This window comes from Manis pentadactyla, chromosome 15 (assembly GCF_030020395.1).
Source record: "Manis pentadactyla isolate mManPen7 chromosome 15, mManPen7.hap1, whole genome shotgun sequence".
Lineage (NCBI taxonomy): Eukaryota > Metazoa > Chordata > Mammalia > Pholidota > Manidae > Manis > Manis pentadactyla.
In genome coordinates, this window is record NC_080033.1 from 57,021,936 (window position 1) to 57,038,695 (window position 16,760).

The window sequence follows — 16,760 nt, forward strand, 5'->3', positions numbered from 1 at the left end:
TTATAAGTGTTGTATCATTTAACCCTCACCAAAACCTTAACGATTCCATTCTACCATTGATGAGACTTGGAGAGATTAAATAACTTACTCAGGGTCATACAGCTAGTAAGTAGTAAGACGAGAATTCAAAGCCTCTGCTTTTAGCCACTATGCTATATTGTTCACAATCACTTAAAATGGCAGTGCTGAAACCAAGTTTGAACAATTCATTTCATCCTAGCCATATCCTCGGGATTGTTAGGGCCATGGTTACATGATGAAATTCTTTTAGAGAACTTTTTCCTTTACCTAGGAGATTCCTATTATGCAATTTAGACTTTTTATGAATTTAGGAAGTAGATCTCAATTTATATTCTGGGATTCCACTTGAATACCTATATTGTCCCTTCTGTTTCCTTTTGTAGATGTTGGTTATGAGGTCAAGGAAATAAAATATTTTTTTATCCCTTTATTTGACTTTCTGGCACTTACCTTGCTCTCTGCCTAGATAAACTAGATTAGATAAACTCGGTCAGTACTTTCTTTTAAAGAAAGAAGCACCTCTGCAATAACAGCTTGTGTGTCTCTTTTAGGAGGGAATATGCTAGAATAATAATTAATTTGTAAATAAATTTACATGATAGTTTTCATATTTGTTTCATATTAATGTTACTATTTTCATAGAATTTCATAGTTTTCCTAAAACATTGTGTAACTAGCTTAAAGTATTTCTAATAATAATCTCTGAATATCAATTAGATCTAATCATTTAAGCAAGAGTCTAAGCTTCTTGATCTGCACACTCCTAGTGGGTTAATGATTTGATTTTTTAAAAATCTGTTATTCTATGTAATGAATGTCATTATTCTATGTTCAAAATGTAATTTTACTTGATCTTCATGGGTTTTCATTAAATACATTACCCAGAGGTCTGGAGGTTGGTTAGACAATCTTGCTTTACTATTTAACTGGCAACAAAATGAACTATTTCAAGTTTTACATTACTTTTTAATCATTTTTGCTGAAATTTTAGACTAGAGGAACAGGAAAACATATTAACTTAATATCACTTTTAATGCCTTATCTCTGTGCTGTACTCTGTGTTTATAAGTACTTCTATGTATGTTGAGGTCTTAGAAACAATAAATAATGTTCCCCTTGTAATTGGAGTCAGACACATAGGAATTAGAGAAATTGAGATGGAAATACCAACTTACTCCTGATACAACTGTTAGAGAAAGGACTAGTATCTTCAGTCCAGAGTAGGATAAATTTATCCATCCAAAGAGAGCAGCCCTCCACAGTTGCAGACCCCTTACCAACTGGCATCAGAGTCTAAAATGTATGCTGTATGCAGGAGGCAGATTCAGATGAGGGATGGAAGGAAGAAGACCAAGGTAGTCATGCCCATGCTGTGCTTCCAGCTCCTCAGTAGTCCAGGCACTTCTTCTTTCTAGTGTGTTACTCTGATGGAGTTTCCCACTAATAATTACACTACATTATCTCATTTGATCCTGATAGCAACTCTATGATGTTAATAGAATAGAAATGATTAGTTTCACATTTCATTTAACAGGAAAGGGAAGAAATCTTCAAATTCAAGGTAGGACTTGGCAAATGAAAGAGATACTGATTCTATTTGTCCATTGTTTTGAGGTAGTATCTATGAAGAATATATTAAGGATTTTATTTTGATCAACTCTAATATAATAGTGGATGTACTTCTTAAATTGAATAGCATGTAATTTATTAGTAGGATATTAGCATATAGGCATTTAACTGATTATTTTAAATTTATATACAGTCAGGTTCATGCTTTCTGTCCCATAGAAGACAGTTTCTTTTTTCTTTTATAATAGTGTACTGAGATAGAATTCACGTACCATACAATTCAGCCTTTTTAAATGTACAATTAAGTGGTTTTTGTTATATTCACAGAGCTGTACGATCATCACCATTATCTAATTTTAGGACATTTTTATCACCACCTCAAAAAGAAACTCTGTGCCTGTTAGCAGTCAGTCTCCATCCCCCTGTCATCCCAGCCCCTGGTAACCACTATTCTACTTTCTGTCTCTCTGGATTTGCCTGTTCTTGACATTTCACATAAAGGAAACCATACAATATAGGGCCTCTTTCTCTGGTTTCTCTCACTTAGCATAATGTTTCAAGGTCCATTGATAACTGTGATATATATCAGTACTTCATTCCTTTTTATGGCTGAGTGATATTCCATTATTTGGATATACATGCTACATTTTATTTATCCATTTATCCATTGGTGGACATAGGGGTTTTCACCTTTTGACTATGAATAATACTACTCTGACTGTATGTGTGCAAGATTTGTGTAGACGTATGTTTTCAGTTCTCTTGGGTATACACCTTAGAGAGGAATTGCTGGATCATATGGTAGACAGTTCCTTACTTAATGTTTCTTTGAAATCCATCCTATGAGTCATAAAAGACAGTTTTTTAAAAACTTCTGTATATTTCTACTCCCTGTTTTAACATCATTTTTTCTGAAAATATTGAAGGGACTAAGTGTTTCAATTTGATCACCATTTTGGCTCTGTTACGCAATCATTTTATTTGACCCATTTTTAAAAACAAAACACAGTATACTCTAAACATTTTCATATTCATAGAATCAGTCACAGATTTTGACAGACAATGAAATTGTTGAGATGAGCTTTTTTTTTTAACAGTTGTGCTTATCGAGGTAACAGCTCAGTTCATAGAAGCAGTACTGTATTCTAACAAAACAGTGCCTCATTGCCATTCAGTCAGCCATTTTTTCAATATAAATGCAGTTGTGCAGCTTTGGTGGTATAGTGGTGAGCATAGCTGCCTTCCAATATAAATGCAGTGCTTCTTAATCTTGGCTGTCTGTTAGAATATCCTGTGTTGCATTAAAGAAAAAAGACATGCTACTTAATCAAAATCTCCAAAGTGTTCTTAGGAATATTTTGAGAAAGCTTCATAATTAATGAAATGGATATTACCATGTGTCCAGCTCTGGAAACAAAGACACGGTAGCTTAAGAAACCTATAGTCTAGCAGGTTAGGGAGGAAAAAATGGAGAAGTAGACTTCCTATTATAAAATTATATAAAGGCTATTATAGATGTTTGAATAGGGTTAGATGGAACATAGAAAAGAACATCTAATCCAGACTGCTTAGAGATGGTAAAGCTTATGCTGTGTCTTCAAGGACAAATAGAAGGAAACCAGGCCAAATGTGGTTCAGATGAAGGTCATTCTAGGCAGAGGGAGCAGTGTATAAATATACTACTTGGAAGTTTGTGCTTTTTTTTTTTAATGGTATCATTAATATACAATCACATGAGCAACACTGTGGTTACTAGATTCCCCCCCTTAAGTTGTGCTTCTTTTAAGGGAATGAAAAAGTTTGATGTGATTGGAACAAAAAGATAGCTATAAAAAAGTGGTAAGATTTGAGGCTAGTAGAGCTAGGCAAGATCTCATTCCTAAAGAGATATGTGTGTTGAGCTAAAGAATTTGAATTTTATCCTGGCCACTTTAAGGAGCTTGAGGCTGGAACTCAGGCTTTGGAGTGGTGGGTATGAGGGGAGAGGAAAAGTAATCATATAAATAGCACACAGTGAAAAAAGGACCCAAATTTCTTTTTATTTAAAAAATTAAAAGTAAGAATGTTTGAAAAAAAAAAAGTAAGAATGTTTGTTCCATTGTGGGGTTCTGGTTTCTGTTTATTTCCATGAGTGTGGCCTTTTTGGCAGGTTTGAGTAGTTGAAGTAGAATGAGAGGTGAAAAGGAAATAGGTTAGTAAAAAGGGTTAGAATTGGAATGGGAGGTAGAAGGAAACAGGAAGATGAGAGGGAGGTAGGAAAGGAAGAGGGGCCAAAAGGTGATAGAGGTGGAAGGGACGAGAGGAAACACACTTCATCATCCATCTAGAGACAGTGGAAAGAAGGCCTACTGCCAGAATTCATATTGTGCCTTGTGACATTTTTTTAAAGTCCTGCTTCTACTTGTTTTAACAATGGCCACTGGATCCATTGTCTGTCCTTTTTTTTTTTAAGGAGATGGAGGAATCATCCCCTTTTACATTCTTGTCATCTTTAGATTTCTCCAGACAGTACAGGATGTTTTTGTTTTGGTGTATTATTTATATTTGATTATACTAATCCTATATTAAGAATATCAGTTTTCCTACTTTTTTAGTATCTACCCTCATAGTAATTTTTTTAATATGGCAAAATTAATCATAGCTTTCTTCAATATAACATATTTAGATTTTATTTTATTATACTAAGTCTGACTGAATTTAACAAGTTTCTACTCCCCTTATTTCTATCTACTCCACAACTGTAGGAAAAAGATAATATCATTGTGTAAACTTTCCTTCTCCTCACAGACGTTATTAAAAAGCTTTACTAATTCTTTTGACAGGCTGAAATATTATTTCCTTTATTGTTTTTCAGTGTTCAGATATTGTTGCATTTTTTTTTCAGCTTTATTTTTGAGACTGTTACTTGAAAAGCATCTAAAAGCAAGTTTTCTTTACAGTACCAGAAAGGTGACTGCTTTTCTTGTGTTACAATTTTTAAGTAGTGTGATCATTGTCAAGAGTAAGCTTGCTAATTACTTAAAGATAAATATAAAGCAGTTAATGCTTAAATAATCCTGACTTTAGTGCTATTTAGTATGGTGTCTGTCCTATTAGGTGACCTAATAGGTTTCCATTAAACTTTTTAATGGAAAAGACCTTTTAAGGTCAAAAATTAAAAGTTAAATTATTTTGAACAATAATAGACTAGTTCTTTGTGTAGTGTAAATTCAAATATATAGAAGATACACATTATAACTCCAGAGGGGCCTCATTTGGCTGTTTTATGTCTTTAATACATGGAAGGAAAAAATGAGGTAGGAAAAAAAGTTTTGATAGTCATCACTGAAGTGGAATTTCCACATGGTATTTGAAAGTGGAGGGAAAGGTTATAGACTTTCCATTCCTTTTGTTAATACAGTATTTTTACGCCTCATTGTTTTCTAATCAAAGTAACGTATACCATATTTTTCTTGAATATCCTTAGAAAACAAGTATCTGGTTCCAATGTTAATCCAAAAGTTATAAATTAGTTCAGGTAATTCTTCATTTTAAAAGGTATGTACTTTCCAGTATATGATCAATAACTGCTTCCATTCTGTTCATACATTAACCCTGTGGGTTCTAGACAGTGTATATGTGTATACATTCACAGTTTGTTTTAAACTCTTTAGATTGCTGAAAATGTCATTTTCCATTTAAATATTTAATAAGGATAGGATACTTGTTTGTATCAGTAAGCATCACTTATTGAGCATCACTAAAAGATGCCACAGTAACAACCAACTGGGAAAAAAAAACTCAGTTGCTCACAAGAACAAAGTTTTACTTCTCCCTCAGTTTATGATAGTGTTAGCTGGGGGTTGGAAGCAGGTCCATTCCCTTCACTCTGGGATCAGGCTGCAGAAGCTACCCTCATCTGGGATATTGATTGCCATTTTTGTAGTGGAGGAAAAACATGGTGGAACCATGTGAGGCTTTTTATTAAAGCTTTTGCTTGGAACTGTACATTACTTCAGTTCACATTTCATTATCCAAACAAACCACATGGACAGTCTTGATGTGAGTAGAAGCAAAAACTACAGCCTTTCCACAAGGAAGGGTCTAAGGAAACAAGGTCAGTGGCTTTTTTGACAGTTATAGATTCCCATATATTTACATTTTTGTAAAGATAAAATTAACTGTTAAATATGTAAGTATCTAAGGAAAAAAAGCTTTTCCTGAAGTTTACTGGAATAGCTCATTAATTTAGAAGTTGATGAATTGTATAAGCCATATGTAAGGTTACCTTTGAAGTACATATTTTCATAGGGCTTACTAAAATAACAAATACTGTAATCTATGTCAAAGTTCTTAACCTTAAGGGGAACAGACTTTTGAGTCCTTAAAAGGTATTTATTTGCATACACCAGTATTCCAGAGAAGATTCTTATAGAAAACTAGTTCTTAGGTGTCAATAAGGAAGAATGTTTCTAGAGTTAAATATGTGGGGGAAATTGTTTACTATGCCTGTTTCTTGGATATTTACAGTGTACATCATAATATGAAATAGCTTGGAGAAATCCTTTTCTTCTTTTAGCTTTGCTTAACCCAGTACTTCCAGATTTACTTGACTTTGAAACCTGTTTTGCTAAGCAATACCTATTAAATTTTCTTAAGGAAATCCTGGCATGAGGAGATTGGTAGGCTGGTTATAGTTTATTCATTAGACCTGCCTCCTCAGTACTTGTCAACCTCTTTAGTAGTGGTTAGTCTTTGTAGTAGATAAACAAGTACATTTTATTTTTTTTTTAAACCTCAGGGTATCCCTACTAGAAAGAACTATTTTGAATTGATTCAGTTTGTTTACTGGTATTCTTTTGGTATGGGGTCTAGATCCTTAAAGAAGCCCCTGGTACCACTCAGAGGCACATACACATTGCCTCAGAATTCTTGTAATGGAGAAACAGAGCTGACATTTTAATCCCCATTTAGGATTGTGGGACAAGCTTGTTTTTAAATTGAATTTTTAAAAAATATTGAGACAAACATAACCAAGTTGATGTTTTAAAATGTTCATAGTATTTATGTAATGAGAAAACAGAGATGATATTAACAAATTAAAACCTCAGACATTAAGCCATCCCTATAAAATCTTAAAAGTTATTAAAAATCAATATGGACTTTAATGTTTTTTCTCTTTGCTAATGTAAAAGTTACATTGCAGAATACAGGAGATCAAATTCAGGGTTCAACAAATTTTATAGAATTGGATGGTTGAGAGTTGATTTTAGATAAGAAATAAGTGTTTGTAGTTCTTTTTATGGGACGGCTTTTTTTCTTTTTATTTGGATGGTTCTTTTTATACCCACAGCTCAGCCTGCAGGAGTGCCAGAGATCTTAAAGAAAAGCTTACATAGCTGCTCAGTGAAAGGAGAGGAAGAAGTATTTTTGATCGGCAAGAACTTTCTGAAAGGCACTAAAGTTATTTTCCAAGAAAATGTTTCTGGTAAGCATAAAACAGTAGTACAGAGATTGTTGTATGTTTAATTTTGTTATAAAAAATAGTTATAGCTACATAGTAAAAAAAATGTTTCAAAATTTTACTAAGTCACTGTTTTTATTTCAATCAGATGAAAACTCATGGAAGTCAGAAGCTGAAATAGACATGGAATTATTTCACCAGGTATAATTTAAACCTGTTCATAGTTTGTTTACTCTCTGAGAAATTTGGTTTTTGTTCAAAAATTTTTCTGAATTAACAGATTAAATTAAATTCTTTATACAGGATTGTTGTAAATCATTTAAAATTTCTTCAGTTTTTTTGACTGAAATATAATTATTCCACTGATACTAGAAATGACAGTTCTTCATTTAAAAAAGTTGAGTGTTAGCAAATTGCCATTATTAGTAAATTAGTTTAGTTGCTCTGAAGATTTGTATTATCTTAACCTACTATTTAGTTAAATCACAGGGAAACTTAGTTGCTAAGTGCCTGCTATATGCCTGTTTTTTGTTAGTTACTTTTGTGCATTCAGATGCATTATTTGTTACACTTATGTTAAAGAGTCTGTATTTGTAGGAACTCACTATGTATTGTTTTTCAAATAACAAAAAGAGCTTGAAAACAAGGTAAAAAACTGACAAAAATTAATATGTAGAGCAAATAAAACCAAACTCATAGAAGTTGAGACTAGCAGAAGAAGACAAACTTACTAGCAAATCAGATAGAGGGCATATGCAGAAGGCATGTACATACTAATGTATAGATGTAAATTATGGAAAGAGAGCAGAGAAACAAGAGCAAACTAATGTGGAAAATACCCCAAACCTAAAAATTTAGTAAAAGATGCTGGGAATAGAAAAGAGCACTTGAAAGCAAGCAGAGAGAGGAAAGAGGCAAAAATTGAAGTCTGTAGCCAGTTGATCAAAAAAGTTTATAATTCCTTTATGGTTTTTTAATAAATTTTTTGTTCCCTGGTATTTAAAAAAAAAATCTAATAAAAATTTCCAATCTTCTATATTCAAAATATTGCCAAATTCAGAGCTAAGGGCACAGTGCTCATTAATACTGTCCTCACTCTAGACATCAGCCACAAGTTAGTTCAGGGGTATCCCGGCCACTCTCATTTTTAAATAGTTGACTTCACATTCAAGGGTTCCCACTCCACACTGAGATTTGCTAGAACAACTCACAGAAATCAGGAAAACACTCTACTTAACGATTTCATTTTTATTACAGCTAAAGGACACAAATCAGAACCAACCAAAGGGAGCAATGATAGAGCAAGGTCTGGAAGTGTCCCGAGGGTGAAGCTTCTGTCACCCTTTGGCTGCCTTATCCCCTGAGCACATTGATGTGTGGCAATACACAGAGTATTCTCAGTTAGAAAGTTTACTCAGGCTATTGGTGTCCTGAGTTTTTATTCAGGCTCAGTCACATACTGCCCATGCAGTTAACCTTTAGTCTCCATTTCCACCAGGGGTGGTCAGAACTGATATGACATGTTCCAGGGACCCCTTCATAAATCACAATTTTAGACTGTCTAGTAGCCAAAGCCCCCAAAGAAAGAAAGATTCTCCTGTCAGTATCCAGGGGCTTAGAGATCACCTTCCAGTAGCCAAGGGCATATGCAAGACTTCACTTTGGATAAAATTAGTGTTTCACTGCATAGTATCATGTAAAGCTTCCTATAAACCCAGATAAATGCTATGTAGAAAGTTTTCCTCTAGCCTTATGCTACTACATGCTGTCAAAAACATATAGTGGGACTCAAAAATATTTTTGTTGCATACACCATTGAACATCCTCTACTACACTAGTCTTAACTGAAATTCTAGTACCTGCTTTGTCACTATCAACTTGTGGTAACCTAAGACAAATCACTTGTGCCCCAGTTTCTAACCTACAAAAGCTCCTCTACTATATTATTTGAAGCTCCTTCTAACCTCTTACACTTTATATATGGTGATCAGGACACTCCCACTCCCCATGAACCAACAACAGTCGCTTTCTCTGGACGACTCCTAGAGGTTAAGGGCAATGTATTGTGACTCTTCTGTATTTCTTGTAATATTAAGCACTCAGTAGATACTCATGAAAAATTTGTTCATTTTATTCACTTTGGAAAAAAAGAGGACTCTAGGGTCTGATCCCTTGCTCTTAGAGCGCTGCAAACCCTAATTTCAGCCAGGTTCTTACATTCCTATAGTTTTGGTCCTGACTAAAGCTTGATTTATCTGTGTAATACTTTTTATATGCCATGAGCCTATTTTGTTTTTTGTTGAGTTAGTTAGGTTAATGTAAACTCTCTTGCTAGTAATATTCTATGACAATTACTATTCCTTACCATATCCTATATGCAGTTTTATAGATAAGAAAACTAGTTTTGGAAACTTAGGGACTTGCCTTATAACTTAAATAAAATATTAGTAAATAGCCAAAACAAATGATAGTCTTAACTTGATATTTCATACAGAACTTAGTATTAAGAAGTCTTTAATCCTCTTCCTTCTCCTCACTTTCCCTCTCTCTTTCTTCCTCTCTCCTTCTTTCTTTAACCTTTGAGGCATGGGGTAGTTACATTTTTAAAACTTTTTTTTCAGGGCAATTATGCCAACTAAAATAGATTAAAGAAGAAGAATCATAAAAATAAGACATGGAATGAAAAGGAATTATGGCCTTATTTGGTGGCTATATCTAGAGGTCCTAGTGTTTTTGCAAGCCAATATGTAAACAAACTATATCATAATATGATCTTTAATTAATTCTGTGGTTCTGCTGTTCATTTTTAAATTTTTGTGTATTTCAGAGAGCTTTCTGACTCTCCCCCACTCCCCCACCCAGCCAAGGGCTTTCTGGGAAGTATTTTGGAGCAGAATCAGAGCTGAGATACAAAGAGTTGATGCTAGAGATTACATTAAGAACACACAGAAAAATTAAACATTTAGAGGGCATGGGGCTAAGAAAATACATTAAAGGAGAAGAAACTTTGAGTGTGGTCAATAAAGAAATACCAGGCCTACACAGAAAAGTTGAAATGGCCTCTACAATACTAAAAAATGACCGGAAGATATTACAGTAGAAAAGACTAAAGATAACTGTATAAATTATAATTATGAATAATTGTGATAATTATTCATTTGCAACCCCAAAATCAACTCATCAAGTATTAAACCTTCGACTATATAAAAATTGAGATTAATGTAGTCTGGGAAAACAGCTCTTTGTTTAATACTGGGTCCTTCCTTTAATCAAGGCCAACTGTGTCTCATGCTCATGTATACCACATAGTCATTATATCTACTCCCATTTTAACGACTTTAGATGAGTTCTGTAGTAACTTAATTGCCTATTAAATATGTATTAAAAAATAAAGATCTTTCTATATATCTTTAATATGAGTTGTGGTTTTGAAAGAAAGCAACAGTTTCAAAGCTTGAAATGTGGAAGTGATTTAAAAATGGAACAAACAAGCTAAAAACATCCATGTTAGAAAGTAGGAAGAGGTATACAATTTGATTTAAGAATAACTTGTTTTACAAAACATGAGTCATCGGTGTATCAAAAAATGTTTAATTGTATAGATTGTCATTTCTCAACCTGTAGTCTTTGGGGTTCTTTCTGTAGCATTTTTTAGTGTTAAGAATAAAAAAGTTAGGAGAAGCTTTAGAACTTTGGGGAAGATGGAATTTTCAATAAAAATATGAAAAGAAAGTTCTTGAAAGAAAAGCCAAAATTGATCCTTAAAATTTGTGGGAACAACTAGGCTAAACAAAGGCTTGGGAATTTAGAGGTTATGTGTTTTCAAATTGGTTTTATTAGGAATTTTATTAGTCTCTTCCATTTTGTGTGTCTATATATATATACATGTGTGTGTGTGTGTGTGTGTGTATATATGTGTATATATATATATCCTCACCTGCAAAGTGTATGTGGCAATGATAAATTTTCTCTTTGGAGAGTGAAAAATATCTACCTAATACCATTGCTTATAATTTCTGAAAAAGATTATCTGCAGGGGAAAAAAAATAGTTACTTTAAATCCAAACAGATTTTTCTAAGAAGTTAAAATTCAAGTATTCTTCTCTTTTTATCCCAGAAAACACTGGACTTGCTCCAAAGGCCTCCCCACCCTTTGATAAGATTTGTCTGTATTTTACTCCTAGCTGAACAGTAGTTACTCTTAATTTTTTTTAGTAGTATTTAAAAACAACTTCTGTTGCTATTTGCAATTTACTATTTAATTCAAATCACTTGCAGAATTTCTAGATTCAAATTAAGGAAGTATGAAGAATTAGTATCAGAAGTGGTTCATTTGGTTTTTAAAAGGCTTTAAACTCAGTTTGCTTAAATATGCCCTCCAACCCCAGTAGAGAGTACAAGTTTTCTAATAAAATGTGCATCTGACTTTTAGATATTGATTCTGTCACTGATTACCAAGAAACAAGTTTTTATTAGAAGAATAATTTCAGTTATAGATGTTGCCACATAATTTTAAAACTGGGAGGATACTTCACAAATCCATCCTGTAGGTAGGATTGCTTTGTGACATAGTTACAGTGTTTAAGCAAAAGAGTAAAAATGAGGTTAGACAATATGTAGAAACTGTTTCTTAGAATTTCAATGGTGCAGGCACCTTTTTTGATGACTTCATGTGCAGTTCAGTATTTACTTTTCAGATTTTTGCCCTCCAATACCTGTGGATGACATACAGGTATACCTCTTTTTATTGCACTCCGCTTTATTGGGCTTCGCTTCTTGTGTTTTTTACAAATTGAAGGTTTGTGACTGCCCTGCATTGAGCAATGCTATTGGTGCCATTTTTCCAACAGCATTTGCTCTTTTCTGTCTGTGCTGTATTTTAGTAATTCTCTCATCATCTAAAATTTTTTTACTATTACTGTATTTGTTACAGCAATCTGTGATCAGTGATCTTTGATGTTAGCATTGTTATTATTTTGGGGCTCCACAAACCATGCCCATATAAGAAAATGAGCTTAATCAGTAAATTTTACATCTGTTCTGACTGTTCCACAAACTGGCTGTTCCCCCAACTCTCTCCCTCTCATTGGGCTTCCCAACAGTATTGAAATTAAGCCAGATAATAACCCTACAGTGGCTGCTAAGTATCCAAGTAAAAGGAAGAGTCACACGTCTCTCACTTTAAATCAAAAGCTTGAAATGATTAAGCTTAGTGAGGAAGGCATGTCAAAGCGAGATAGCCCAAAAGCTAGGCCTCTTGTGCCAAACAATTAACCACATTGTGAATGCAAAGAAAAAGCTCTTGAAGGAAACTAGAAGTACTACTCCACGGAACACATGACAAATAAGAAAGCAAAATAGCCTCATGGCAGATATGGAGAAAGTTTGAGTGGTTCTGAGGGGAGATCAACTGAGCCACAACACTCCTTAAGCCAAAGCCTGATCCAGAGCAAGGGCCTTAACTCTGTTCAATTCTATGAAGGCTGAGACAGGCGGGGAAGCTGCAGAAGAAAAGCTGGAAGCTAGCAGAGGTTGGTTCATGAGCTTTAAGGAAGAGGCTGTCTCCATAACAGAAAAGTGCGAGATGAGGCAGCAGGAGCTGATGTAGAAGCTACAGCAAGTTATGCAGAAGGTCTAACTAAGGTTATTAATGAAGGTGGCCACACTAAACAAGAAATTTTCAACATAGATGAAACAGCCTTCTATTGGAAGAAGATGCCAGTAGGGAGAAGTCAATGCAGGGCTTCAAAGCTTCAAACAGCAGGCTGACTCTCTTGTTAGGGGCTAATGCAGCTGGTGACTTTAAGTTGACGCCAATGCTCATTTACCATCTGAATATCCTACGACCCTTAGGATTGTGCTACATCTATTCTGCCTGTGCTCTAGAAATGGAACAACCAAGCCGAGATGACAGCACATCTGTTTACAACACAGCTTACTGAATATTTTAAGCCTACTGTTGAGACCTACTGCTCCAGGGGGGGAAGAAAAAAAGCTTCCTTTCAACATATTACTACTGCTTATTGACAATACACCTGGTCACCCAAGGTCTCTGATGAAGTTGTGCAATGAGATTAATGTTCTCATGCCTGCTAACACCACATCTGTTCTGCAGCACATGGATGGAGCAAGGAATAATTTTGTCTTTCAAGTCTTATTATTTAAGAAATACATTATTATGTAAGGCTTAATCTGCCTTAGATGGTGATTCCCTCTGATGGATCTGGACAAAGTAAATTGAAAACCTTCTGGAAAAGATTTGCCAATCTGGATGCCATTAAGAACATTCATGACTCATGGGAAGAGGTCAAAATGTCATCATTAACAAGAGTTTGGAAGAAGTTGATCCCAGCCTCATGGATGATTTTGAGGGATTCAAGACATCAGTGGAGTGTAGATGTGGTGGAAATAGCAACAGAACTAGAATTTCTATAGAAGTGGAGCCTGTGACTGAATTGCTGCAATCTCATGATAAAACTAACAGAGGATGAGTTGTTTCTTAAAGATGAGCAAAGAAAGTAGTTTCTTGAGATGGAATCTACTCCTGGAGAAGATGCTGTGAAGACTGTTGAAATGACAATGAAGGATTTAGAATATGACATAAACTTAGTTGATAAAGCAATGGCCAGATTTGAGAGGACTGACTCGATATTGGGAGATGTTTTACTCTGAGTAAAATGCTATCAAACATCATCACATGCTACAGAGAAACTGTTCATAAAAGGAAGAGTCTGCTGATGTGGCAAACTTCATTGTCTTACTTTAAAAAATTACTACAGCCACCCCAACCTTCAGCCACCACCATGCTGATCTGATCAGTCAGCAACCATCAACATGGAGCAACCATCAACATCCCAGCAAAAAAATTATGACTTCCTGAAAGCTCAGATGATGAATAGCATTTTTTTTTAGCAATAAAGTATTTTTAAATTGAGGTCTGTACATTGTTTTTTAGACATGATGCTATTGTAGACCTTATAGACTACAGTATGGATAGTGTAAATTTTATGTGCACTGGGAAACCAAAAAATTAATTTGACTCACTTTCTTGTGATACTTGCTTCATTGTGGTGGCCTGCAATATCTCTGAGGTCTGTCTGTACAAGAGTCAAAGCAGTATTTTTGTAATAGGTAAAAACTGTAAATAACTTAGTCATTTAACAGCAGAATAGATTGATTGTAGAACATTCAAAGGACAGAATAATGCAGCAGTATAAAAGAGAAAACTGCTAACAAGCAACAACACTGATAAACTGAAGAGATAAAATGCTGATTGGAAGAAGTTATTGCCGTGATCTGGAACCAAACGTGCAGTTATTTGGATATATGTGTTTTTCCACCTGGCTTGAAAACATGATTTTTTCAAATAGAAGAGTCATTCTGCTAATGGCATAAATCAAAAGCTGTTTATTTATAATGTGACTATAGCAGAGAGTATTTTAACATAGCTTAGAAATGAATAAAGTGCTCAAAAATTGAAACCTTGGCCTTGGCTTCCTTTGTCACATGTTCTGTTCAGCTGAGTCAACCAACTGTAGTCTAATTAAATTAAAAAATTTCATCAAACTCACTCACTCTCAGCTGTCAGCATTGACCTCCTGCATATCACATCCCCAATACAGAAAGCAAAATCTCTACCCCTCTAATTCCATTACTATAATGTACTAGGGAAGAAGAGAGTAAGTCAGTGTGGTTCATGATATCTTCCAAGAAGATGTAGTCTCTTTGAGTAAGTACTAATGAAGCATTTTGAACTCTTTTTCTTGCATAGATGCTTCTGCTACTCTTCTAAAAAAAAAGTATTGGGTTTTGAACAAACTGAACCCTGTTTGACTTTAATTGAGAATTAAAGTGCTTAGGAAGCAGTGAACTGTGTTGTGATGTACATCTCACAATTAGGATTTTACAAAATATATGGTAACTGACATTTTTTGCTTCAAAGTATATTCATTTTATTTTACAAATAGTGTATTTTTGTAAGATGCTTAGCAGTGGATACATAGTGGAGAACAAAACATCCTAGGTTCTCATGGAGTTTATCTTGTGTTTGAAGAGAGACAAAAAACACAATCACTAATTTCAGGTGGTGGTAAGTGCTGTTTTAGAGATAAACAGGATCATGTGATCAGGGGATGGGGTGCTCCTTTACATAGGATGGACAGAGAAGCCTTCTCTGAGGAAGTAACATTTGAATAAGACCTGAAAATGGATAAGGAACTAGCCATTTGAAGAGGTAAAGGAGTATGTTCCAGTGGGAGAGGACAGCAAATTTTAAAGGCTCTGACGTAAAAATGGATTTAATGTTTTAAAAATGGGCTGAGAAGGTCAGTGTGGCTATGCTTAATGTGCAAGCTGTGGAAGAATGGGGTGAGAGAAAGTTGACAGGGCAGGGACCCTGTAAGCTATTGTAAAACATTTGGATTTCACCTTAAAAGCAATTGTAAGATTAATTGTGAACCCCAGCTTTAAAATACATATTTTTTAATAAGACTTTACTTCAGATTTTTAATTTAAATATTGGTGCTTTTCTGACTTTTGTAATTTTCTTTATTTAAATTAGAATCATCTTATTGTGAAAGTTCCCCCATATCATGACCAGCATATAACTTTGCCCGTATCAGTGGGAATATATGTAGTGACCAATGCTGGAAGATCTCATGATGTTCAGCCATTCACTTACACTCCAGACCCAGGTATGTTGAAAAAAAATTCTGAACTACTAATTTCTAGTTCTTTGGAAGGATATGAAGATCAGCCAACCAATAAATAAATAAGTTGTGCACTAAGATGAATTGCTACTGGTATTTTTGGAGGATGGCATTATTCCCTAAGAAGATGACTGTCAAATACTGCTTTTATGCTTATTATCAAGGGAATCATTTCTACCTTATGTACTAGTAGTAAAAAAAGCTAGGAATAAAAATGTTCTGAAGTCAGACTCTTCAGAGTTATACAGGTTACTCTTCAGTAAGAACCACCATTCATTGAGTACCTCTGATCTGTAGAAAGGTCAAAGTGACAACTTTGCGAAACTGCTAATAGTTTGGCCATCTTATAGGATGCATTTTGGGAGAGGTGAGAGATAAGCTTGGTGTGATAGGTGATAAAAATCACAAAGAGTTATATGCCTGTAACATTTCTAATTTTGTTTAATAAAAAATACCAGGAATGGTGGTTAATAAATTTTTAAATATAATTTTAAACATTTAAGTAAAATAGATGCTTTAGAAAACAGAGCAGTAAAGAGCAGTCGAAATCTTAAAAGTTCATAGATATCTGAGTAAGAAGTATCTTAAGAATTTTTTGCCTCCATTCATTCAAAAGAGAACATTTTGGGAAGGGAAGCTGTTCACATGTCCCTTTGACCTAAGGCTTGGTTTCTGCTATGTTTAACATTGGTTCAGTTCATTCCAGTCTCAGGCATACTTCAGAATTAGCAGTTCTTCAATGTCTATAAGTTTATTAATATGTTTTCTCCAAATAGTTCAGGATTCAGTGAATACAAAGTGTCAGGGAAAGAAAGCCCTGGCAACAAAAAGTGATGTAAACAGCAGCTAGGACAAAATTATAATTAGGCTTGATCATTACTTTCTGTCACTCATTGTATCTATTCCCTTTTAAGATCATGTCTGAATTTCACACTGTGAGTTATTTTCCACCAGTGTGCTACAATAGTATGCCATAGTATATAGCACTAATGAAATACTCTAAGAATTTGTCTCAGAAT

At 34.4% G+C, this 16,760-nt stretch overlaps 1 protein-coding gene across 7 annotated transcripts in view; it reads left to right on the plus strand.

The window, feature by feature from the left end:
* NFAT5 (nuclear factor of activated T cells 5) overlaps positions 1 to 16,760 on the plus strand; it is a 132,220-nt gene that overhangs the window by 91,392 nt on the left and 24,068 nt on the right. For all 7 annotated transcript variants that reach the window (XM_036897788.2, XM_036897787.2, XM_036897789.2 and 4 more), the window contains 3 exons: positions 6,923 to 7,057; positions 7,182 to 7,234; positions 15,594 to 15,726. In XM_036897788.2, the coding sequence (XP_036753683.2) occupies positions 6,923 to 7,057; positions 7,182 to 7,234; positions 15,594 to 15,726 (321 nt within the window). The remainder of the gene's footprint in view (positions 1 to 6,922; positions 7,058 to 7,181; positions 7,235 to 15,593; positions 15,727 to 16,760) is intronic.